Source organism: Cucurbita pepo, chromosome 15, assembly GCF_057944985.1.
Source record: "Cucurbita pepo subsp. pepo isolate OVF chromosome 15, ASM5794498v1, whole genome shotgun sequence".
In the NCBI taxonomy this organism is placed as follows: Eukaryota; Viridiplantae; Streptophyta; class Magnoliopsida; order Cucurbitales; family Cucurbitaceae; genus Cucurbita; species Cucurbita pepo.
The window spans coordinates 8,531,189-8,556,161 of NC_141812.1; the positions used below are offsets into that span (position 1 = coordinate 8,531,189).

General features: G+C 34.4%; 3 protein-coding genes across 4 annotated transcripts; all 3 read right to left on the minus strand.

Annotated features, from left to right (window-relative positions):
• Window positions 1-152: 152 nt before the first annotated feature.
• On the minus strand, window positions 153-14,219 carry LOC111811579 (dynamin-related protein 3A). Of its 2 annotated transcripts, none has more exons than XM_023698500.2 (20): window positions 13,617-14,219; window positions 11,419-11,701; window positions 11,316-11,344; window positions 11,134-11,235; window positions 10,806-10,874; window positions 10,664-10,723; window positions 10,029-10,142; window positions 9,620-9,668; window positions 9,379-9,488; window positions 8,592-8,684; window positions 8,058-8,150; window positions 7,830-7,967; window positions 7,110-7,223; window positions 5,600-5,698; window positions 5,416-5,437; window positions 3,874-4,028; window positions 3,637-3,783; window positions 1,598-1,650; window positions 1,381-1,480; window positions 153-940 (listed from the first exon to the last, which is right to left on the minus strand). In XM_023698500.2, the coding sequence occupies exons 1-20, from the start codon at window positions 13,974-13,976 to the stop codon at window positions 698-700; spliced, it is 2,433 nt and encodes an 810-aa protein (XP_023554268.1). In that variant the 5' UTR covers window positions 13,977-14,219; the 3' UTR covers window positions 153-697. The 2 variants fall into 2 exon arrangements, with proteins under 2 accessions (XP_023554268.1, XP_023554267.1); XM_023698499.2 differs by having other exon boundaries at window positions 5,395-5,437; window positions 13,617-14,218.
• Window positions 14,220-15,197: 978 nt separating this feature from the next.
• LOC111776358 (Pentatricopeptide repeat (PPR-like) superfamily protein) lies at window positions 15,198-17,578 on the minus strand. The gene has a single exon (XM_023655790.2). It carries the CDS (start codon window positions 17,075-17,077, stop codon window positions 15,584-15,586), a length of 1,494 nt encoding a protein of 497 aa, XP_023511558.2. The 5' UTR covers window positions 17,078-17,578; the 3' UTR covers window positions 15,198-15,583.
• An 847-nt stretch (window positions 17,579-18,425) lies between these two features.
• On the minus strand, window positions 18,426-22,750 carry LOC111811902 (gamma-glutamyl peptidase 5). The gene is made up of 4 exons (XM_023698955.2): window positions 22,421-22,750; window positions 19,746-19,898; window positions 19,488-19,655; window positions 18,426-18,730 (listed from the first exon to the last, which is right to left on the minus strand). The coding sequence occupies exons 1-4, from the start codon at window positions 22,727-22,729 to the stop codon at window positions 18,614-18,616; spliced, it is 747 nt and encodes a 248-aa protein (XP_023554723.2). The 5' UTR covers window positions 22,730-22,750; the 3' UTR covers window positions 18,426-18,613.
• Window positions 22,751-24,973: the final 2,223 nt, after the last annotated feature.

Below are 24,973 nucleotides of genomic sequence, written 5' to 3' on the forward strand. Positions count from 1 at the left end.
CTACCAAAAGTTTTCACACCCTTATCGATTTGCTTTAGGCTTCCCCTCAAGGTTTAAAAAACGGTGTACCAAAAGTTTTCACACCCTTATTTTTGCACGGGGAATAAAAAATTAAAAGATAAAGCTGAGTGAGATTTCATAAGAGAGAGAAAGAGAGAAAGCTCTGCAGCCTTATCAAAATTGCAATTACAAAAGTTTGTGCTGGAAAGTTCCAACTCTATCATCCAAACATACATAACCCCTCAGTAATATATGATGAGGAGCAGCATATTTACATATGTAAAGTGAATCAGAAACAGGTCAAAGAACAACTGATGAACTATAGCAGCTGCAAAATCAGCCATTGATTCCAAAATCTGAACAGTTTCGACTGGCATTACATTTTTACAACCAGATGGCTTCCAAAAATGGAGTGACTAGTTCGTCTGCTCCCTATTTATTTTAATAGCACCTTCATAAATAATGCAATCTAACGCTAAAACATATCAAGAAGAACACAGAAGAAGGAAGAGATACTTTTATCTTGATTTAATCTTAGTAGAAAGAGCTAGCTTCACTACAGTTAAGTTCTGGATGGTAAAATTCCAAAACCTGGTCGAGCAGTAAATCAAATATATTGCCTTCATTCAGTAATAACTGGACTCTTGTGCACATTCAGAAGTCTTTAAAGATCGGTAGATGGTTACTTTCCTGGCGTTTACAGGAATCCGCTTCCATTAGAATCAGCATTAGGATGGAATGGAGACGAGAGCTCCCCCGAATGAGGCGACTTGCGAGATTTTAGATGCCTTGGGGAAGCAGAATATGAATCGCCGGAACTGGATGTAGAATACATCGACGACGTTGGCAGTCCATGGATCCTCGGTAATCCCGTTGGATCGGCACCCACATTGTATCCCTTTTCAACTGTTTCAGCCTCCAAAGGTAACTCATCCAGTGTCTGCAATCATTGAAAAGATGATATATTTATAGAACTTCATTCATGCTAATGTCACGATCATACAGCAAACTGAACTGAACAACGATAGAAATCTCAATAAAGTTTGTTCTTTAGTCATCAATCTACTCAATATCTGGCGACTCTGGGCGTTTTTTGTTCGATGAACGATTTCATCTTGTTATGATGATTATGAATTCCTCTGTCTAGATGTTTTATAACCCTACCCCTTTTATAGCTTGTGAGATTCATTCTACCTATTATGTCATTATATAGTTTTTTCTCGTTCTTTCGCGTCCTTGCGTTTATCTGCATACCCTTATTGAACTCATCATCCAATTGGTTATTTTATTTTATGTTATTTTAACGCTGATTAGTTTCCAGCATGATAGATCTTTCATCATATCAAGATGCAAGCATCGCCACGAGCAGGAAAACCATACCCGAAAAGCCTGCTGAAGTACACGAAGGGTTTCCCTTGTACGCTTTCTCTTCATTGCCACTTCATCAGGCTCCTGCAACATCTCTTCAAACAGGTTCTCTCTGTTTGACAACATTACACCAAAAAAAAAAAAAAAAAAAAAAAAAACATCTCTTCAGGAAGTTCTAAAGAAACAAGATCAGGAGCATCAATTGAGATAATAAAAGAAAGATACGTACCGGTAGAGTTTTTTGATGAATACATTGTGCAGATCTCGTTTGGTATGGTTTACCTGAATCAAACCAACCAAAACATAAGCAATAAATATGACTATATTTAGTTAAGACAGCATGTTCTTGGACTGGAACCAAAGAACAAGAACAAAAATAGGCAGAAAGTAAATATATATATCACTAGGTAGGTAAAGTACGGCAAAACATGTCATTAACTTGTCTAATCAACTATGCTCCTGACGAATTCGAGTTCACCCACTCGGCCATGCTCAAAAGTGAATGCCGTTCGAAGGGGTAAGTATACCTATTGCAAGTTCATTGGTTGGATTGTAGGGCTGCTAAGTTAGATTATCAGTTGTCTCATAAACTTGTGCTTCGATTCATTTGAAAATCCAGACTACATACCAAATCCAACCTACAATGGGATCCACACCGTCTGCAAACTTAAGAACCTCCTCCATGAGCTCTTTAATTAAGCTTGAAGCTCAACTAAGTCCACATATCTGTCAAGATGCCACCAGATATAAACAAGAGGACACTGCCAGAGAAAATAAGCTTAGTCTCCACTACCCCCTTACAACTCTCAGACTTCTGCCTTCCATCCATCACATTTCCACGACTCAGTGTTAGGTGGGCACCCATGGTTTTAATAAACCTATTAAAAGCTGACTAGGGAATGATGTTAAAAAGTGCCTAATCTGGCAAAGGAACAAGTCAGAGGCAGTGACATCAGTGATGGGCCTTCTTTAGCCCCTTCAAATTCCTGATCAAGTCTAAAGATGGGGCTATGGACTTCATTGAAGAGCTCCTAAATTCTGCCGCTTTGATGCAATTTTGGTGGTAAAGAAGTCGCAAGCATTTTAAGGAAGTGGTTCGACTACACGGTTTTTCTCGATCAGTCATTTCAGATAGAGATAAATTTATGTGAGCCATTTTTGGATGGAGATATTTCAATTACAGGGAACTCAGCTCCAACGTAAAACAACATTCCACCAACAAACAGATGGACAGTCAGAGATCGAAAACAAGTGTTTTGAAACATGTTTGCACTGTTTTTTGTGGTCAGCATCCTCGCGAATGGGGTGTCTGGCTACTGTGGGCAGAGTATTGTTACAACACCACATACCATATTTTCATCAACATGACTCCTTGAAGTCACCCCTAACCCCAATACGCCCTTACTTTCAATATATCCCTTACGTACTCTCATAAAATCTGACAAAACAGAAATTCTAAATTCATATAGAGATATTAGATCGGGATACTACACAAAACAAACTGAATAAGAGTCCATCTACCTCCCTTGGAAAAGAATGCATTTTTCCAAGAAACCAAAAGCTATTGGACCATATCCAGAACAGAGTTCCAAGACAAGGCCAGTTTGGGGTTATGACCCAAAGGCACTCCTAAAGATAGAGTATCCACATCACAACCACTTAAGGAGCCCTACCAGCTAATCTTCACGGACTCGTAATTGATGCCTATGACTAGGCTCTTGCTTGATAACAGGGCATGATCTCAAAGAAAGTGAGAATATGGTTAACGTTAACAATGAACTCCTCCTTAACAAGCAAAAAAAGATCGTATAGTCAGAAAACTAAAGATGGAGTCTATCCTACCCACTAGAAACCCTTCAATGGCCCCCTCTTATCCACTCCGAAGGGCATATCCATCAATCAGAAGAAGAGCATAACTAAATGTAATTCTAAATCCACGATCTCAACTCACAAGTCTAGTCCTCAACCGCCTCGTTGGCAACAAGGATGTGATCCAAGATTTTCCTCCCCACAATTAATGCCTCCTGCGGCTCTGAGACCGTACTTGATAAAACCTATCTATTAAACCCTAAACTTAACAATAATATACATGTCTATTATCAACTTGATTCATGGGACACAATTCTTTGTTCAAGAAATAAGATCAAAGAGATGCATTTAATGAATTTATAACAAGAAAGCAAACAGTTCGGTTTTTCATGGCTTCCGGTACTTAATTTAAGAAATATATGATACGATCTGGTAGTATAAATAAAGATTATAACATACCAGGAAGTTCATGATGGCCTTGGGTACATAGTCCTCTATATTCTTCCTAACAATATCATAGTAGGATCTCAATAGCAGTTTAGTTATAGCAATTTCAATAGCCTCCTGCTCCGTAAGGCTTTCTGAGGGCCTCAAGACAGCTGGTGGCTAAAACAACACAAAACGTGTTAGCCAGGTTAAATCAAGTAAGGCAGACAGATAAAAATCATTAGACTTGATTATGGTATTACGACTGACCTCTCTCAAGTGGATCATTGAGAAAGATTGTTCCACACTATGCAAAGGCTCGCCAAATGATTTTTTTGATGAATTTTCTTTAACAGGACTATGGTTATCACTGCTATTACTGCCAAAAATAGATGAAATCCCCCAACTGGAACTCCCTGCGCCTCCTGGTAAGTTACAGAAGGATGCAATCATTCACGTTAATGAGAGAAATTCATACATACTACTACTGAGAAAAATGCAGAAAGTAGTTAATAGATCAATCGATCTAGGCCATTATGCAGCTAATGCACATCAATAAGAGTACTCTTGTTTAATAAACATAGAATCAGCTATTTTGAATAAATTGATGGTTGGATATTTTCACCATATCTATCTATCCATCTATCTATCTATCTATCTATATATATATATATATATATATCTTTGAGCGGGACCAAAAAAGAGTTGGAAAGAAAGCACTAAAAAGAAGTTTAAGGAAGTTCTTGTTGGCTCAGTTGTTGGGGGTTCTCTTTCTTCACAGTTTGCTGCCTTGTGGTTGGTTTTGATGAACATCCCTTCTCCTCGAACTTAAACAAAACTCCCAAATCAACAAAATGAGTCAATAACATTTGACGTTTACCTAATAGACAAAGCACATCGAAACACCAAAATGGGCGAAGGAAAAAACAGAGAATTAGGCGATACCTCAGCCAATGAGATATTCCTCATTAAGGATAAGTGATAAATGAGGGAACCAGGATAACGGCCTATCCCCAACCAGTTTTTCTCCCAGAAAAAAAAGAATCTCTCCCATAACCCACCAAAGACTAGACAAATTGAGAAAAGAATGGAAACCCCACAGTTAAGTCTTTCCAAGAATTTCTGGGACTGCCTTTAGCCCCTCCTCTAATTCATTCAAAAGGAGCAATGAGAAGATACAAACCAAAATGAACAAGCCAAAGGAGCAACACATCAAACTAAAAAATTGACAAGAGAGAGTTCACTGCAGCATGACAAGAAACTCTAGTAATGGCATCAGAAGAAGAATGAAAACCGGAAATGAGCTCGGAAACACCCTCTTTGGAAAACCACAAAGCAGACTAAGGGACCAAAAGGCAAGAACCCAAATCAATTTGGTGTACCAAATAAATTCAAGCTTCGTTTATGTTTTGGAATGAGCTGGTGCTTCCGAAAGACCATCTTAAGTATAATACTCCAACGGTTACTCGGGTCTCATCTCAGTGGAAAGGCTAAACTATTTGGTGTAATGCAGTGTATGCTACTCTTTGGGATCTTGTGAAACTTCTCTCCTCACCTTAGTGTCTCCTTTCTTTTTTAATTATGAGATCTTATATTTTTGTGTTTTCTTTTTTTCATATTTTTTTCCAATTAAGAGTACTTTTTGCAACCCATTGGTCTTTTAGGGGTATCTAATTTCCCCTCGTTTCATATTAGCTCTTTTTTAATAGAATTCTCTGTTTCCAATCCCAAAATAAATGTTCAAGTCATATTCTTTTACACATTTCGTTCATAGAATAATAGTAATATTACCAGACAAAGTAACTTTTTCACCTTCTGCCAATGGACGAACAGCCTGTTAATCATACAAAAAATAGTGTAAGAATGTGATAAGAACACTGGATAACAAATTCTCAGTTTAAAAATCATAACATTTAAACAGAAAAACAATGGCAACATAAGTAATCAGGAAAATTATTGAAATACATTCTCCCTACTAGGTTACAATATTCGCTACCTGATCAGCTACTATCCCGTTTACTTGCCTTGCCAGAATCCCACGAGTTTTCAAACTTCTCTCTGATGTGGTTGTTGCCTTATCAAGCTCTATATTATCCTAATCAACATAAAATATAGTATTAAACATGAATGAAGAACTAGTTAGGAAAAAAATATGCAACCTTTTTTTATAGGTAACAAGAAACTATATGCAAAAGAGAGCAAATCACAAAACAGCCTAGGGGCCAGGGGTAAAGGACACCTTAGCCCAAAGGACTACAAAAGAATAATCATCCAATCTTTTTTAGCATGAATGAAACTTTTCATTAAAGAAATGAAAAGAGACTAGTGCTCAAGGATAAAAACTCCACAAGGGAGTGAAATATGAAACAAAATACATAATAAACATAGTATAACCAAAACAATACTAGAGAATAAACAAAAGAACTACACGGAATAAATAAATGAATTCTAATTAAGACAAATGTCCTGCAGTGAGAAACCAACATATAGTTTTGAGAGAGAGCACCAAGAGGAGGCTTTCAGACAAGGTGATTCAAAACGATCAATCCATGGGAGATGTTGTCATGGAAGGATCTTGGAAGTCTTTCCAACAAAAGTTCTGATAAGGAAGCTTTTACTGTGTTTACCCAAAGCAACGTAACTGTAGAACTGAACAATGGGCCAGCAATTAAAAAGCATTGCAACCCCCCCCCCCCACTGAATATTGAAGAACAAGAACAGCTTGAACCAACACAAAATCTGGCTTTAGGGGCACGTGAAAAATATTGGTTGAAAGTATCACCATCCGATAAAAAAAGGGAACAAACCAAAAGCATGATATAATTTGAAGGCATCTTCCTTTGCAAAGCTTCAGACGCATTTAGACTTACATTGAGAATAATCCGTAGAAGAACATTGATTCTCTTAGGACTTTTAGACTTCCATAGAGCAATGAACATATCTTTTTCCAAACGGGGTGAAGAGGCCATATGGCAAGATAATGACTTCAAAAAAAAGTATCTGCGAAAAGAAATGTTCCAAGTACAAGTGCCTTCATCCCAAAAAGCAGAAACAGAACCGCTTGGAGAAGAGGAGATGGGAAGGGAGGAAAACTGAGCTTTAAGGGAGAATCATTAAGCCACGGGATCAGCCAAAAAATGAATTCTTCTGTTATTTCCAAAACTATAGTGAGCAAAGTAGTCAAAGCCTTTCCATGTTTTATGAATACTCAACCACGGATTTCAAAGGCTAAAATTATTTCTGTTACCGGAGTTCCAATCAAAATTACAAGAACCATGAATGCTGGCAATAAATTTCCTACAAAGTAAAAGAGATTCATGCATGAAGCGCCATCCCCACTTTGCTAAGAGAGACAAATTTCTAGTCCAAAAATATCACATTAAAATAATAGTCCAAAAATATCACAGATGCAAGATTCCTCAAAAGTAAAATTTTTCTTAAAGATAGCAGTTTTTATATTCTTAAAAAAATAAAAAGAGGAAAAGAAAACCATTCATCGCCTTTACCTTCTGTCTGGAGATAGGCAGGGAAACCCTAGAGGATTTGACTTGTTGCATTGCAATCTCAACTGCCTTGCTCCCACCAATAAAATTTGGGTGTGAAGTGTTTATGTAGTTCATCTACAAATACAAATACGACATGATATTCAAGGTCAAATATTTTATAAGAATAAAGGACCGAAGCTGGTAAATAAAAAAACTATTAAGACAGGTTCTTATATATTGGCGCATAAAAGCCAAGGAAAACAAAAGAAAAATCACACAAAAAAATTTCATTATTGATATTAAATGATTTGAGAACATTTCACTGTATTTTCTAGGGTAATAATTTATGGATGAGAGCCAAGTAGAGTCTGCTCTTTAGCAGTAAACAAAATCCTGAAGTGACCCAAGAATCCATGAAACTACTTGACTGACTCCCTTGCATATGGAAATCCAAATTACCACCCCAATGGAAAAACGATGAAGGCCAACATAACTTTGACGCAAATAATATTTCTGACCTCTACTATGTTATTCCATAAAAATAGTGATTGGTAAAGTTTTATCCAACAGATAATGTGCCACAAAATCCATAGTTCAAGTAGATCAATAGTCATACTACCCCATATTTTCCAAATTAACAAAAATATTTCAGTCATTGTGTTGTGTGGTTAACCAAAATAACATCAATATGATTTTGTGCTTGTGAATGTATCACCACAAAATCAAACACAGATGACGTACCTCCATATCGATAATATGCCCAATCATAGTCTCTGAAGGCTCAAGACCTTCTCGCAAAAAATTGCTCATAACTTCATCCATGCGCCTTCTTAAAACAGGAAATCTTTGTAGTTCACTTACTACACAACGATGGCTAATCTGAAGAGAGGTCAACGAAATATTAAGAAACTATAAGAAAGGAATAAGACAAGTATGTAAAAAAGGCCGCAAAAAGAAAAAAAATCCTACCTTAATTAGTTCATCATATATGAACCTTGCACACTGAAGGCTTGGATCTAATAACCGAGCTATTTGCTTGCGAATAAGAACTTCAAAAGGAACCTATACATATTGAAAGATCAGATCGACATGAGATGTGATAAGCCTTGTCCATAATATGTTATGGCTAAAATCTATCGAGTGTGGAGTAACCATTTCACAATGACTTCAGAGAGTGGAAAGAAGTCTGGGACAATGAGATTTGTTTCAACACTGTCTCACAATTCTATTGTAATTGTAATTTATGTATCAAAGTTGAATTAGCGCTCTTTTTTGCTAGCTCATTTGACTCTACACGGGTTTGTCCCCTCTTTCGTGTTCCTCATATATTCAATGATAAGGTACAAAACCTTATTGGGTGGGAGACACCTAACGTAAAAAGAACTAGAAGAGCTTGAAAACATGCATACAATGATGAGTTCTTAATTTAGATTATAAAAACAAAGAGTAGAACGATAATTATGAGCAATATAGGAGTGGAAAACAAACGATAACATAACCTACTTCAGGCACAAATAAAGCACATTTAGGACCAGTTGCATTCTGGATAGCAGTTCGGATGTCATCATCAGTCAAGTCCTCACAAGGATCCACTTCCTGCCAAATAACATTTCCTCGTATCAGTGAGAATTATCACTCCCCCACTAGTCTGACAACATTAATTGCATGAAGAAATAGCGAAGAAATACAACTAAACCAGGATGAAAGAACTGAGCAAGTAAAAATGTACGCATTTAAAAATCTGCCTACTTCAGTAATCCATCCACTGCAAAACCACATAAAATACAAACAAACGATCTGCAGACAAATAAACGTTTCTTGTTTTGTTCACTCAGTTATTTTAATTGTTGCATCTAGGAGGTAGAGTAATGGGGGACATCAGATATGTTACTTCATTAATCTTTAATCTTCCAAAGCATCTTTAAACTCCTTTAATCTTCCAAAGCATCTTTAATCTATATATTATTTTATCGTAGGAACTACTTTGACAAGCTATCAGAGGAGGAGAGGGGAGTTATTTTCAAGACTTGCAGCTATGTAGATTTGAAATCATTATCAACTTTTATCTTCTTCAATTTTCTCAGCAAGTAAAATTATTATTAGGTTTACCTTGTGAAAATGTCAGTGACGGCAGAAGCAAGCAGCTCATCCAATCAAATGAACCAAAAAAGGAATGGTACACTACAATTAAGTACGAGTCTGATGGTTTTGTTTTGATTATTTATGAAAAATCACTGGTGGGGACTCAAACCATGGAACTTAACTACTATGAAAATGAAGCCACGTGTACCTCTAAACTCTTCACGAAGATTGATTGAAAAATATAGTGAATACGAGTTCCACCCGAGAGCTCAGATGTTGACATTTCTTCATTCTTCCCATCAACCATTGATGAAAATGCTGTTTCGAATAACAAGCATATGGTTCAAAACTTCTAAACCAGAAAGTAGCTAGAATTGTAAATAACACAGCTCAGTTTGCATGGTTCTTCCACGTGGAAAGGAAAGAAACGCAAGTGACATCACGCATACCTTCACAATATTTTGATAAAATGTTCAGAAGAAGAGCACCTTGACCAGCCTAATAGTAACAAGAAGTTGAAAATTATGAAACATTAGCCAACGCAAGCAGATTGAATTTTTAACTAACTAAAATTGCAATCACGAAAATAGAACAGAAGCCAGGGAGACTTTAGTTTTCTTTGATACAGGAAGATAAAGTTGTCAGAGAAAAAGGCAATGGACGACAGAGTAAGTTTGCTCAAGAATTGCATGCATTAACATCAATAACACCATGGACACTTTATAAGATTCAAAATACAATGTCAGACCTTCAGTAATTCATTGTGGATAAGAAACAAGAGAACCTCAAACCACAAGTAATACTTTTTTACCGTAAAATATCTCAATCATAAAAATATTTTTGAGCAATCAAATACACCTTTGACTCCGTGATTTCTCCATAACTGCCATGCTCCTTGGCAGCTGAAACTAGTGCAGAGCTTATGCGTGACTTCAACCCAGGTAGAATTGCCTGGATATGTTGCACTAAAATCTGCAGAAATAATTATACAATCAAATAATAAAAAAATTCATATAATAGGATCTGAACTTCAAGAGCTTGAATTAAATGACTGCCAATAGGAGACACAAATTTGAGAATCAATTAAATTGAAGGAGAATGTGGAGGGGGAGAGACGCCGAGATAAAACGTAGTAGGTCACATCCGTATGCTAGAACATCATCTAGAATCAAATATAAACACACATCTAAATGCCCAATTTTAATACCTGGTTCAGCTTCTTTCAAAAATCAATCAAATTGAAGGGAAAATGTAGAGGGAAAGATAGGCCAAAATAAAAGGTAGGTCACGTCTTTATGCTAGTACATCATCTAGAAGCAAATATAAACACACATCTAAATGCCCCGTTTTATGACCTGGTTCAACTTCTTCGAAAATCAGTCAAATTGAAGAAAAAATGTTGGAGGGAAAGATTGGGCAAGATAAAAGGTAATATACGCTAGTACATCATCTAGAAGCAATTATAGCCACACATTTAAATTCCAATTTAATACCTGGTTTAACTTCTTTGCTAATTGAGGAACACCACAGCGATCAGCCAGACCATCATATACCTGAGAACAGCTAAAACCGTAAGTTAAAATATGTTCAAGAATCCTTCTCCATTGCATAAAAAGGGTATAGCACAAATCATACTGGATGGCTGCGAAAAAATTTCTCCTCAGCTATAAGTGCGTCTTTAATACTCCGGTTGAGTATAATATCCTGGTTTAGAAATGAAATCAACAAACCCAATCAGAACTAGTGCAACAGAAATAAAACATGCATCATAAATGATCATAAAATGTCAGTGATCATCATTGTTCCTTCTTGGTTTTGTTAGACATACCATAAAGATACATGATCAAAAATGGGGAAAAAAATCCCAGACAAAGCTGACTACTAACATATAACAAGAAGAACAAAACTTTAAAAAATAAACATCATTTACAAGAGTTTGCATCCTTGTCAAGTTTATAATTACCTCCTGACTTCGATTCACAACACCAAAGTAGCCAAGTCGCAACGGAATCACTTTTCCGTGCAAAAGGTTACGTGCATCAGTGCCTCTATCCATTATGTCAAGCTGCAATTATGAGGAAGAGAACCATCAGAAACTGATTTCATCTACAGAGTAAATATATACTTGGTAAACTCATGAAGCACCTTTGTGATTATCCCAATCGTTCTAACACCTGGGAACACGTGAAATGCATGAGTTAGAAGGGATAAAGCACTAACTCATGGACTAAGCTGTGAAATAACTTACCATCAGGATCGGCATTTCCAGCAATCTGAAGAGCATCTGAGTTAGCTAAATCTGAATTTGCAGGTGTAACGGCAAGAATCAAACAGCTTGGAACTTTAATGTACGACATAATCATTGTACGAATCCGAGCTTCAATATCAGAAGGTTGATCTCCAACTGGAACTTTGGTTATACCAGGAAGATCAACCAGAGTAATATCAAGAACATTAGGTGAAAAGATCTTCAGACGAATTTGCTTGTCTGAGACACCTTTATTTCCTCCAGCCTCCCGATCAGTCTCAGCCTACAGCATAAAAAAGGGCACATTGCAACTTGGAATATGCTTCAACATACTTTAAATGCAAATAATGTTGCAGGTTTCAGCAGATAGCAAGAAAGAGAAATAGTGCATTGACATCTATCAGATCGACCGAAGAAGAATACAACTAGGTTCTCCAATTGACATTAATCATAAATAGAGGAGAGTAACAAAACTGTATAGGATCTAAAAGCAAATTAATAATGACCTTAAAAGCAAACTCTTTCCTCACATAGCAACTACTCAATATGCAACAATTTTTCTTTTCTTTTCTTTTCTTTTTTATTGGTTTGGCTTCCAAATCAGACTTCCAGGCCCTCCTGAAGCCTTGTATTCCGAATTTTCCTACTAACACCTACGACAGAAAGTGCAACAATATGGGTTACTAACCAGGTAAGGGCATCTTTTCTGTAGTGTTTTCAGTTGAACTTAAGTCTTCCTTAAAAGCTAACTGGACCAGAATATCAAACTTTCATGGTCATGGAACTTTCAACAGTGCAGAGACAAAGCTCTTTGGTATAGGACTGCTCGCTAATTCGTTAAACAAAAATCTAAGCGATTATCCAACCACATCCATTGAAGATTGAAGAGCCTTCTTTCAACCAGCTATAATAAATCATACACATAACCATCCTAGCATGGCAGTGGGTTATCTGCTCAAAAATCCTTGAGATTTTACTGCTTTTTATCCATCATTTGAAGGGTTTGTATAGAAAAGGTTCATGTTTGACTCTAGATCATTTAACTCTTTCACTTGATACTCGTTCATTTGTAAGTCCCAAGGGAAAAATTCCATGCAGTCTTAAAAGTGGGAGGAAATTTGCACTCATTCTCCCATGCTTCCTTTTCAAGATAGAAATGGTCTCATTTTTTTAATTCATCAACATGAAGGGTTGGGTATTCAAACTTCTGACCTTTTAATTCTACAAATTTCCCTTATACTTTTGAATCATGGAAGCATAATATCATCATCACAAGCAAGTAAGTTGAATTGGGGAAGGGAAACTTTATCTGGAAAAATGCTGAAAATGTTCTCCTAAAGTTTGGTTGTGAAGGGGCAGAAAAGAAAATGACGAGAAATTAACACTCCACTACTTTTAAGAGATGATGAAAATTGAGACTGTGCAACAATTGCCATTTTCCCTAAACATTTTTTGGGAAAGAATATTCCTAAAGAACTTTACAAGAAGCAAGGAGGAGAGCTTCTTCTACCAGGTGGTGAGGTGCTTGGAACATGATCTTAATAAAAAATGTGACAAAATTGAACAAGAAGCCACACCTTGGACTCCTTACCATAGAAAGCTAAAATATAGTCCGCGATTTGAAACCAATCAACGAGCTCACTATCTATAAGTATTTGTCTATCAAAAAGGTTCCAAAAATCATTTCTAAGGTCATAAGCACAAGCTTTTTGGATACAGATATCCTTTTGGATGGCCAGTAAGAATACAGGAGTGGACATCGAAAAGAACTTTTTTTCTTAAACGGGAAACCGAGCTTTCATTGAGATGTATTTCCATCCTGAAACCTCCTCTCACCAGACATTTCTTTCCAACTTTCTGATCAACTAATCAGAAGGGAAGCAAAACTAGCTTGAAGCTTGCTTTAACTTGAATGGCAAATTCTCAATGTCATATGAAATCAGAATCCTTTTATAGTTTATGCAGCAATAGTATACCACTCAAGTTAATATTTTCGTTCTCTTATTAGATGTTCTGGTTTATAATCTAATGAAACAATCTACCTGACATATCAAATAGTTCGGGAGCACTTGTGAAGTTACGAATGACATTTCAGATTCCAACATTCCCAACGCTCTTCACAAACCACCATGTTTATGCTCTAAATGCGCAAAGATTTCAAACAATGAAAAAAGACGAGCCAGAGACACAAGCCTTACACGAATTTCCCTCCGAATTTCAGAGAAGTCGTAGAATTTCCTCCCGGGTAGGTGCAAGAACTCCCCATACTCCTCGCTAGTCTTAGTCTGCAAGAGCTGAAGCACCAATGGTCGCCGCGTGCAGATATCAGAACCCCTCGGAAGGAAGTCGCGACCGACGAGAGCTTCCAGTACGCTAGACTTGCCACTGCTCTGACTACCGACAACAGCAACCTGAGGAAGCTCAATGGTGGATTGGCTTCCCAACTGAGCGAAAATGTCCTGAAGCTTGTTCACTATTGGGATGACGGAGTTTCCCAAGGGAGAGGCAGCAGAGGGAGAGGAAGACGATGGAGAGGGAGGCATTTGCTCGTTCGCCATGATTAACGATGGATCGGGCAAGGATGGATTCAGGGATTTTTGGAATCGTTGAATTGATGAGAGCTAGGGTTCGAAGAGATTAAAACTCGATGAAAATTGAGAGGAAGCGGAGATTTGTGGGTGTCCGCGGGGAAGAGCGGCGGAGGGAATCAGCGGTGGTGGATGAAGGCGGTGGTGGACATAAAATCAGGCCACCCTCCGAATTGGCAAATCTTGGCCAACAGCAATTCTTCGCCTGTAATACTAATAGTAATAATTAGCCTTTCATCAAATTTTTATTTATTTATTTATTTATTTATAATATATATATATATATATATATATATATATATATATTTTTTTTTTTTTTTTTTTTTTTCTTGAGTAATGAAAATTACATATTTTAACGGTAAATCTCAAAGCTTCTTAAATTAAGATTTACTATTTATTTACAATTTAAATTATCAAATAAATTAAAAAATGCAAATTTATTAGTGTCAAAATTGGATTTAGTAATAGCATATAAACACTAGTATATTGATAAGGTTAGGTGTATTGTCTTGGCTACTGACACGGCCTCTCGTTGTAATAGTTATAAATGGTGTGATTAGAGTCGTTCGTATGGGGACATGTGAGTGAGATATCATCATATATAGTGAGTTTGTATAAAAAATTGACCACAAGATCTTTTCTCTTCTTGTAAAATTTTTAAGAAGATAAATATTTTTTATATTATCATATGCGGCTCGATTTTAATTTTGATTGAGTCGTGAACTCCCGTTTGTGAGGTATGTAAACGAGTAGTTCCCTTAAGCGTGATTCTGGGGCTTGAACAATGAGATTCCCTCTCTCATTAGCTCGAGAAAAAGTATGTTCATGATTGAATCCTAAATAGAAGATACAATGGTGAAACACGACATAATTGTAACATATTGTGAATGATCCACTTGCATGTAGCGACTATATCTATAGACATAACTTGGTCATACAATGCATGTGAGTACAATTTGAAGTAATAAGCGAGATTTTGAGGGAAGGAATGAATTAATTAATTAATCAATTAATTTTCTCGTACTAAGTGTCGTAATGTTTTACACTAGCCGGCCGCCAATAAACACCCCCCTCGTCACCAACATATTTAGATATGTATCATCAACCAAGAGACGAAAAGTTCATATCTCTATCATTACGCTCAATCTAAGCTAACTCAACTAATAATAGATTCGGTCCCTTGACACAAAATAAAGAAAATAGATTCCATATATAATGATATAAATGAATTGATATCTACAATGGCTCATTAAAAGCCTAAAAAGCTTTTACACTGGCCGTCAATTAACACCCCTTCGTCGCCTAACAGATTTTGATATGTATCGTCAACCAAGAGACTAAAAGTTTATATCTCAATCCCTACACTCAATCTGAACTTAGCTCGACTAATAAAAAATTCACCATGGTCACAAGATATAAAGCAACGAAAACCGGTTCTATATATAATGATATAATGAATCGATCATTTTGCCTACAATGCTTCCTCGTCGCTTTCAATTCGAGACACCAAAGTTTTCTCCTATAATATCAACCAACGCAATCTTCAACAACCCGTTTGCTGAAAGTACCCTTTTGGCTTAACCAAGCTTACAACAGAGAGATTCTGACGGATTCAACCCGGCTTCGATCATCTCTTTAAGTAAACGTTTCGCCTCGGTCGACTTCCCCTCGTTGTAGAGAACCTCAATGGTAGAGCTGTAACTAGCCAGACTTGGAGTTAATCCTTTGTTAACCATCTCTTGAAGAAACTTCAAGGCCTTGTAAGAATTGCACTCTTTGCAGTACCCATTAATCATTATATTGTAGATAACATCATTAGGCTCCACATTCATCTCTACCATTGAGTTGTACAGTTTTGATGCCTCTACCATATTACCTTTCATACACAAACCATGCATTAGGACACCATACGTATGTTGATCCGGGACCGAACCGACTTTCTTCATGAGATGAAACAACTGAGAAGCTTTCTCGACATCATCAGATCGGACAAAGGCATCCATCAGAATCGTATACGTCACTTTCGAGGGAGAAATGCCTCGGTCCTCCATCTCTCTAACCAACTCTGAAGCTACAGCAGAATTCCCTGCTTTAGAGAAACCTGCAATTAAAATGTTGTAGCTCACTGAAGTTGGAGCCAAACCAATCAACTTCAGCTCATCAAAATAACCTAAGGCCTTCTCCAACTTTCCAATATTACAGAACCCATCCATCAACAGATTATATGTTCTAGTAGTTGGATTTATACGAACCTGTTTCATTCGTTCGAACAGCCGTTCAGCTTTCGACATTTGTCTCTTACGACATAACCCACCAATTAGAATAGTGTACGTGACTACGTTGCACAACACCCCACTTGTCGACATTTCGTCGAACACCTTAAAGGCAATACTCAACTTCCCGTCCCTACAATACTCATTAATCAGAGTGTTGTAAGTATACAGACTAGGATGCACCCCAACAAGCTTCATCTTCTCAAAAAGCTCAAAACCATCCTTCTTATATCCTTTCTTGAAAAATCCATTGATCATGGCAGTATAAGTGTATTGATTAGCAACCAAACCAAGGTCATTCATCTTAGAAAACAATACTTTAGCCTGTTCAATGTCACCATTTTTGCAACAGGCATCAATCAAGATAGTGTATATAACGACATTAGGAGACAAACCTATCCTCTCCATTTGAGCCAAAAGCTCGAATCCTTTACTTACGTTGCCGTTTTCGCAAAAGGCCTTAATCGTAATCCCGAAACTATACTCATCAAAGTGAGTTCTCCCCAAAAATTCAGTGAAAAACCACCAAGTTTTATGCAAATCGCCTGATTTTGCAAGTAAACCCAATACATTATTGAAAGAGATTGAACTCGGACATTGCCCTTGAAGGATCATTAGTTTAAAACTGTTGAGGGATTGTTCTAATTGTTGAGATTGAAGAGAAGCACTGGTAATTGCTTCATGAGAATTCAAATTCGGTTGTGTTGAATAGGTTAAAATCGAAGAAATAGTGAAGAAAGACGAGGTGATCCGATTGGAAAGAAATGAGTGCACGACGCCAATGGATTTGGGCACCATAAATGCGAGACTAAATCAGAACTAAGAATTATGAACAAGAAATAAACAACAACTTATGAAGACAAAAGGATAATAAGAAATTGACCTCCAGAATTTCCCAAAGTTTAAGCAACGTAATCGAAATTATCAACCAGAGGAATCAGTGAATCTTCAGTAACAATAAAGATGAACTTGAGTTTGAAATCGGAAGTGTTGAGTCTAGAAATTTGAAAGCAACGTCGCGGATTACTACCAAGAATAGGAGAAAAAATCTCACCATTTCAACTAGGAGATTGCTGCTTCGGAATTTCTTGTTTCGGTAAATCCGATTCCATCCATCCATTCAGAAGCAAAACCCTAAATCACCTTCATTTGCAGCTAAATTTGCACGAAACCCTTCTGAAATGGTGGCCTAGAAGGGAAATTCAACGGGGCAAAATGTAAGATTCAAGCTGAGAGAAGAAAGGAAGAGAATTTCTCGTAAACAAAATGGAGAACAAAGATCAGAGCAGAGACATCTTAATCTTGTACTGTGTATATATATATATATTTCACGGAGAACCTCATATATATTTAGGCATGTCATGTGCATTAGAATACTTTTTTTTTTGTTAGGTTATGTTAGTACGGACGCATACCTTCGATATTTATGTTCGACATGATATCATACATGTCTTTCCAGCAACTCGTTTAGCCCAACAAAATTAGGCCTGGAGGTACGTATACGAGCTCATCTGGTGGGTCCATGCACACGTGTGTGAGTCGTGTGTAAGAAAGTACCACACATCCAACCCTTCCTGGACTGAAAAGAGCTCAAAGTCATGCTATGTTATTTTAAAAGATAGGTCTCATCATGTGTAAAGCATCACCTAACCCCAACAGTGGAATCATTGCCAATTCAGAAGCTACTCGTACATTTCAAGTAAAGACAAAACACCCCTATACGGATGACAGAGAGGACGTGTGAAGACCATAAAACCAATGTTAAAGTAATTACATTTCATCTTATTTATTAATCTTACGTTAGATTACGACACTACGTTGTTTTCTAGTTTTTGGACATATTCATTATTTTTTTTATTATATGTTTTTTTTATATTAATTTAAATATTTAATTTTTAACGTGTAAGTCCATGAAATCGTTTATGAACATTTTCGCATAAAATGGTAACGTCATGCATATGATAGTAGCTCTATTTCAATACAAAAACAGGATCGTCACATGTGTGTAATAACAATAATAATAATAATAATAATAATTTTCCATCGTCACATGCATTTCACTAATATGATTAAAGAATTCTCGATATTAAAAATATGACATTATGAACGTTTTTTAAATAATAACACAAAAACAATATAAACGATGGGTTGAAATAAGCTTTGATTAGTTGATAAATGAAGTATAACAACTTCCCATTGCACATATTAAAAACCCTAAAACAAGTTTAAATTAGATAAACCCTAAACCAAACTATATTTCTTCTATACCCTTCCTCTCTTTAATTTATCTAAAATGTATTATTATTATTATTATTATTATTATTATTATTATTATTATAATTTATTAATAAGAGAGGTTCCTTTCAGAAAGTTGATGCACAGCTTCTTCCATGCCTCTCTGTTTGGCTCTCCTTCTTCCACTTTGGCCTTCAACTCCTTCCCATATGTTTCCTATACAAATCAGTTTCGTAAGTTAGGTCGGATCGGGTTCGATATATTTTAGACCCAAAAACAACCCGAGTTTAACCCAACCCGACCATAAAATATTTAGGTTGAGTTAGTTCGGGTTGTTTGAGTTATATATTAAAATAAGTACAGTGATAATATATATTATATAAGAAAAAAGTATTATACAAGTCCACTACTATCAAATATTGTTCGTTTTGGCTCGTTACGTATTACCGTTAGTCTCACGGTTTTAAAAAACGTTTACTGGGGAGAGATTTTCATGCCCTTATAAATAATGTTTAGTTCTCCTCTCCAACCGATGTGGGTTCTCACAATTATTGGAGAGGAGGAAAGCATTTCTTATAAAAATGTGGAAACCTCTCCCTATTAGACGTATTTTAAAAACGTGAGACTTATGGCGATAAATAACGAGTCAAATCAAACAATATTTGTTAGTGATGAGCTTGGGCTGTTACACAAATATATGTATATATATATATATATATACACACGCTTACGCTCGTTGAATAATTCTAGAGAACCTATGATCTAACTCAACCTATAAAATTATTTGGGCAGTGAAAATTTTGATAGATAATTCTTAAACTCGGGAGACGTAAGGCACGTTCTCAAGTTTAAGGACTCGTTAGGTACAATTCTCGAATTTTATACTAACCTAGTATTTGGAATAATAACACGTGTCAAACATGAGTGAATCTATAAGATTGATAACAAAACAATCGGACGGTGAGGAGCATACCATGATGAAATTACGTTGAACAAGACGGTCAATGAGGTGGAAAAGAATGTCCATGGTGTACTCAGGATGCCCTTGGATGCCCATCATGTGGTCCCCATACTTGAATATTTCGATTCCAGTCTTTTCTGACCATCCGATCACTTCCGCCTTTGATGGAAGTTCCTGGACCTACACAATATATCATACATCGCACCGTACCAGATTATTAGGTTGAGGAATTTTACTGTACGTGCGAGCTTATTTAACAAACGCAAGTACCTCATCTCGGTGGCATTCGATCACCGATAGCATTGATGGGATCTTTAGAGATGAGAAGACTTTTGTTGATGGGGACACGTGTATGGTCGTGATTCCAATGTCCCACCCTGAGAGGGCCCTACCCGTCTTTCCTCCCAATGCACGGCACAAAACCTAGACACGTCATCAACTCTCGTAAAGTTTTTGTGGAATTAGCACAAATAGCACCAAATACAAAATTTAAAATTATTTAATCATAATTATAAAACAAAAACGAAAAAAAAAAATACCAATTATTATTTTAAAAGCCATAGTTCGATGAACAGGTTAAAACGAGTCAATCAATCAAATAAGATATCAGCTAAACTAAGCTCAAATTGGTACTCAAATTTTTTATAATATATTAAAAAATTGTATCTTAAATATTAAATAAAGACATTATATTTCATCATCATATACCAATATGCGCATAACTTAACTAAAATATTTGATCAAGATGTAAAAAAAAACATCCCGACACGTCTAATAATAACATCAAATATGCATGATAAGAAAATTAATAATTTTTTAATTGAAAAACTTTATAATATTGTGGAATACTACTTTTTGTGTTTATTTCATTGACGTGACAATGAATTATAATATCATATATATTCACGTGATATTAGAAAATCGGTTATTTTGTACTCACAACGTATCGGATCCGCCACGTCATGACAGCTAATTTCCACCTAGTTTTGTCTTTTAGGAAAAATCATTCTTGCCGCCACGTAATTTATTGGATTAATTTTTATTTAATTAAAAAAAAAAGAAAAAAAATGAACTATTGTAAAAAATATATTCTAAAATAATAAAATCATTCATTTCAAAATAATGAATGTTTAACATTAAAAATATTAAAAAATAACGGCCATTGCCACCTCACCACCTAGCGAACACTAATATTTTAAATAAAAATTTAAAATTATTAGGATATAATATCTAATAGTGGTCGTTTATAGTAATTTAAATATAAATTTGTGTATATTTAAAAAAAAAAAGAAAAAAAGTGGGTTTTAAATAATTATTGTAGACCATATAGACTTGCACTACTTGAGACAATCAAATAATTAAATACTTTATTTATTTATTTATTTTTAATTGGTTAATATTTTGGGTTTACCATTGTGCATGTAATGTGTGCAAAAAAGCTTCACCAAACCCTCATTGGGAAAATGACCCATCATCCACCACATGTTCTTGTCCAATCATTTTTTTTTCTTTTTAATTATTTTCATATATATATATATATATATATATAATAATTTAAAATTAAACTTATTATTATATGATTTAAATAGTAAATTATTTTAAAAATAAGTGTATAGTAAAACAATAATAAAAAGAATGTTGAGATAGATTAATTGTTTAAAAATTTATATAATTTAAATTATTTGTAAAGCTTAGAACAAATAATTATAAAAAAAATTGAATAAATTAAGATATTAAAAGAAAATAAATAGTATTTTGATATAAGATATTAAAAGGTAATTTTAGATAAATATAGAAATAGTCAATTTTACCTAACAAAGTTCAAATTGTTGAAGATTCTATGGTAATTACTTTTGACCATAGTAAAAACAAATTCAAACCTCGACTTTTTTATCTACTATTTTTTAAAAAAATGATTTTACTCTATATTTTAAAATATATAATTTTTGAAAAAATATCAATAATTATGCCATTTTCTAAGATATATATATATATATATATATATATATATATATATATATATATATATATATATATATATAAAGTTAAAAATGTTGAAGATTCTATGGTAATTACTTTTGACCGTAGTAAAAAAAAATTCAAACCTTGATTTTTAGTTTTTTTATCTACTATTTTTTAAAAAATTACTTCACTCAATATTTTAAAATATATAATTTTTGAAAAATATAAATAATTATGCCATTTTCTAAGATATATATATATATATATATATATATATATATATTAGAAAATGGCATAATATAAAATACAATAACAAAAAGGAATACATAATATTTTATTTTATTTTTTTAAAATTGTTTTATATATTAAAAATGTGTGGAAAACAAATATTTTAGAATATTAAGAATTTAATTACACGCGAGAATCCAAGATTCCGTTTTGGAAAAAAAGTAAGAGACACGTGGGTAATTGTCAGCCGTTCATCACCACGGGCCCACAATATTCCTTCCATTGTGATTTCTGCCCAATAATACGTGGCCAGAAATAAGGGACCCAAAAAAAAGGCCGAAAATTAATATATTTTTTTGTAATTTTATTTTATTTTAATTGAAATTCAATTTTAAATAATAATAATAATAATAATAATAATAAAACAAACTTATCCTTCTTTAATTACCTCATTAGTTTTAACTTTGAATGTTTTTTTTTAATTAAATTTAAATCATAAATTCCAATAAAGAGTGGAATTAATACCATTATTTAATTTATTTTAAAATTTTTACAGTGTAAGGAAGAAACAAACGGCACAATAAAAAATAAAATAAAATAAAATAAATCAAAACCCATTTCAATTTTAATTTAAAAAAAATTAGAATTATCATTTATTATTTCATTAAATTATCATTTATTAAAGAAATTAAAATTACTTTCCAAAAATATATTTTAATTTATCGAAAATAAAAATTAAATATATATTGACGAACCTGGTGGCCGAAGCAAATCCCGAGCACTTTTTTCTTCAAGCCGTTCAACTTCTTCAACAAAAGAAGAAGCCGGCAGATCCAAGGATCGTCGGAATGGGCGTCGCTGCAGCTGCCGGAGACGACGAATCCGTCGTAGAGTCCGATATCGCCGTCGTTCGGAAAGTGGCCGGCGGCGACTCTGTAAGAGTCCCAAATCTCCCCTTCTTCGCCCAACATTCTCAGGAAAACCCCAAAATACCCTCCGTATTTCTTCTTCACGTACTCCGGATCCTCCGCGCACAGCAGCATCGCAAATCGCTTTTCCGCCATTTTTTCCGGCCGCCGAGCTTTCCCTCTCTGGTTTTCTGGTGGGATTTTTCTTGCATGCTTTTAGGGTGAGGGGAGGGAGAAAGCCGTGTTATAAAAGAACCTTCAGTTACCAAAAGGGCATGCTGTTTTTGCCTTTTTTACAATTTTGCCACTACCATTTACAATTATTTAAATTAATATTTAAGTTATTACTAATATATAAATATTAATAACTAATATTATGGATATATTTTATATAAATATATCAACCTTTGTTATTACGATATTATTATGATATTAGTTGAATTTTAATTAACACGATTATTGATTAGCGGTTGTACTAAAAAATAAATATATAAATTAAAACGACCGTAGATTAGCTGTTGTACTAAAAATAAATAAATATAAATTAACATTAAGATATTTATAATATTTATAAATATCCATATTTCTTTTTTTTTTGTGCTATTTTAATTTTGTTTCATTATATGATTATTTATTGTTAAAAATTATTAAAAATAAATTTTTTAAGCGTTTGAAATGTAATTTTTTAAAAATATATTAAAGACGGATTGCAAATCTTGGAACATATAGTTCTTACAGGGTGAGAGGCGCTTTCACATTTTCTTAACCGAAAATGGCAAATGGCTGCATTGAGGAAATGTTTCTTTTTTGTATGGTACGCGGGTAACAGATCTAGTAGAGACGGGTGAGGCCTATAGCTTAGAGGATTAGAGCATATGGCTACGAACCACGGTGTCGAAGCGTCATTTTTTTGAAAAAAAATATTAGATCATTGTGAGCCACGTTAAAACGAGTAATGGGAACCATTTCTTTATTCATACAAACCCTTCTCGAAAGGTAATTGAGGCGTGCAAAGGTTTACTCTGGTAGGAGGAAGATTGAACTTGAAAAATAAATAAATAAATAATTTAGGTATTAATCTTTTACTTTTTATTTAAAAAATAAAATTTTAAATAAATGATCTAAATAATCCTCGCTCAACCAAAATGTAATGGTTGCTTATGTTGAAAAAATTATAAAAAATTTAGGTTGGTTAGCCGGTTTACATTTTTTTGGTCGGGTCAACCCGACCAACTTCAAGAATAGGTTACAACCCAACCCTACTTCTACTTTTAATATTATGAAGATATTTGATATTTGTAACGATCGTCGGTGATATATTGTGACTTGTGGCTGTTTGATATTTGAAGTTTCTACGATTTTAGTTATTAATGTACATGTATCGTGAATAACATGTTTTTTTTTAATAATAATTAAAAAAAAATACAGCCACCCGACAACCCAACTCGAAAATAGAGGGTTAGATTGGGTCGTGAACTCCATTCAAATTGTTCGTGTCATCAACCCAACCAACTCAAAATTTCGAATTTATTCAAAATATTTCTCCATCCCAACCCGAGTACACCCCTACCATTTGAAATAGTAACAGACAACTTACCAAATGAGTTGAGTTCGGGTGGAGATATTCTTTTTTATTATTGTTTTTTTTTTGTTATTATTTATTAACTTTCTTCACTTCTTCCCATCTAAATAAATAAATAATAATAATAATAATAATTAATTAATTAATTTAAATAAATAGAATATAGAAAATAAATATGGTCAATATTTAAAAGAATATCTCCTACACTACCTTTAATAACTTTAATCCTTATTGGGATGATTCATTTCCAAAATATTAATGATATAAATAAAGTCATTTTCTTCCCTTTCAAATAATTATTATTTGATACTTTATTATTAAAATTCTAATTTATATTTTATATATATCTAATTACTCTATTTTTATTTTTATTTTTAAAAGTCGTCTAGAAATAGCATTAATTGAGTTTATCAAAATAAAATATTAAAAATTATTATATAATTTTAAATATTTTTTTTCCAGATGTGTATATTACCGTGCAAAATAGGAGATGAAAATTCAAAGCTACGCTCTATGACGAGATGGACTAGAAGTTCAGTCATTTGAGCTAAGCTCGGACAAAAAATACAATTTATTTATTTTCAAATATTTAATTAAGATTTACTTCTCAATTTCAATACCCTCGAGTGCAAAAGCAGAAGGGAGCTTGACTGTAAGACCCACTCGTCGAGCAGGGACGAAAGTCGGTCCTAGTGATCCGATCCGACAGTACCGAATAGAAGGACAGTCGCTCTTTTTAAGAGTCGTTAGATAATTATATCGTAAGCAAAAATATACATTTTAAAATTAGTAATAAATTTAAGTTCGTTTTGTTCAAC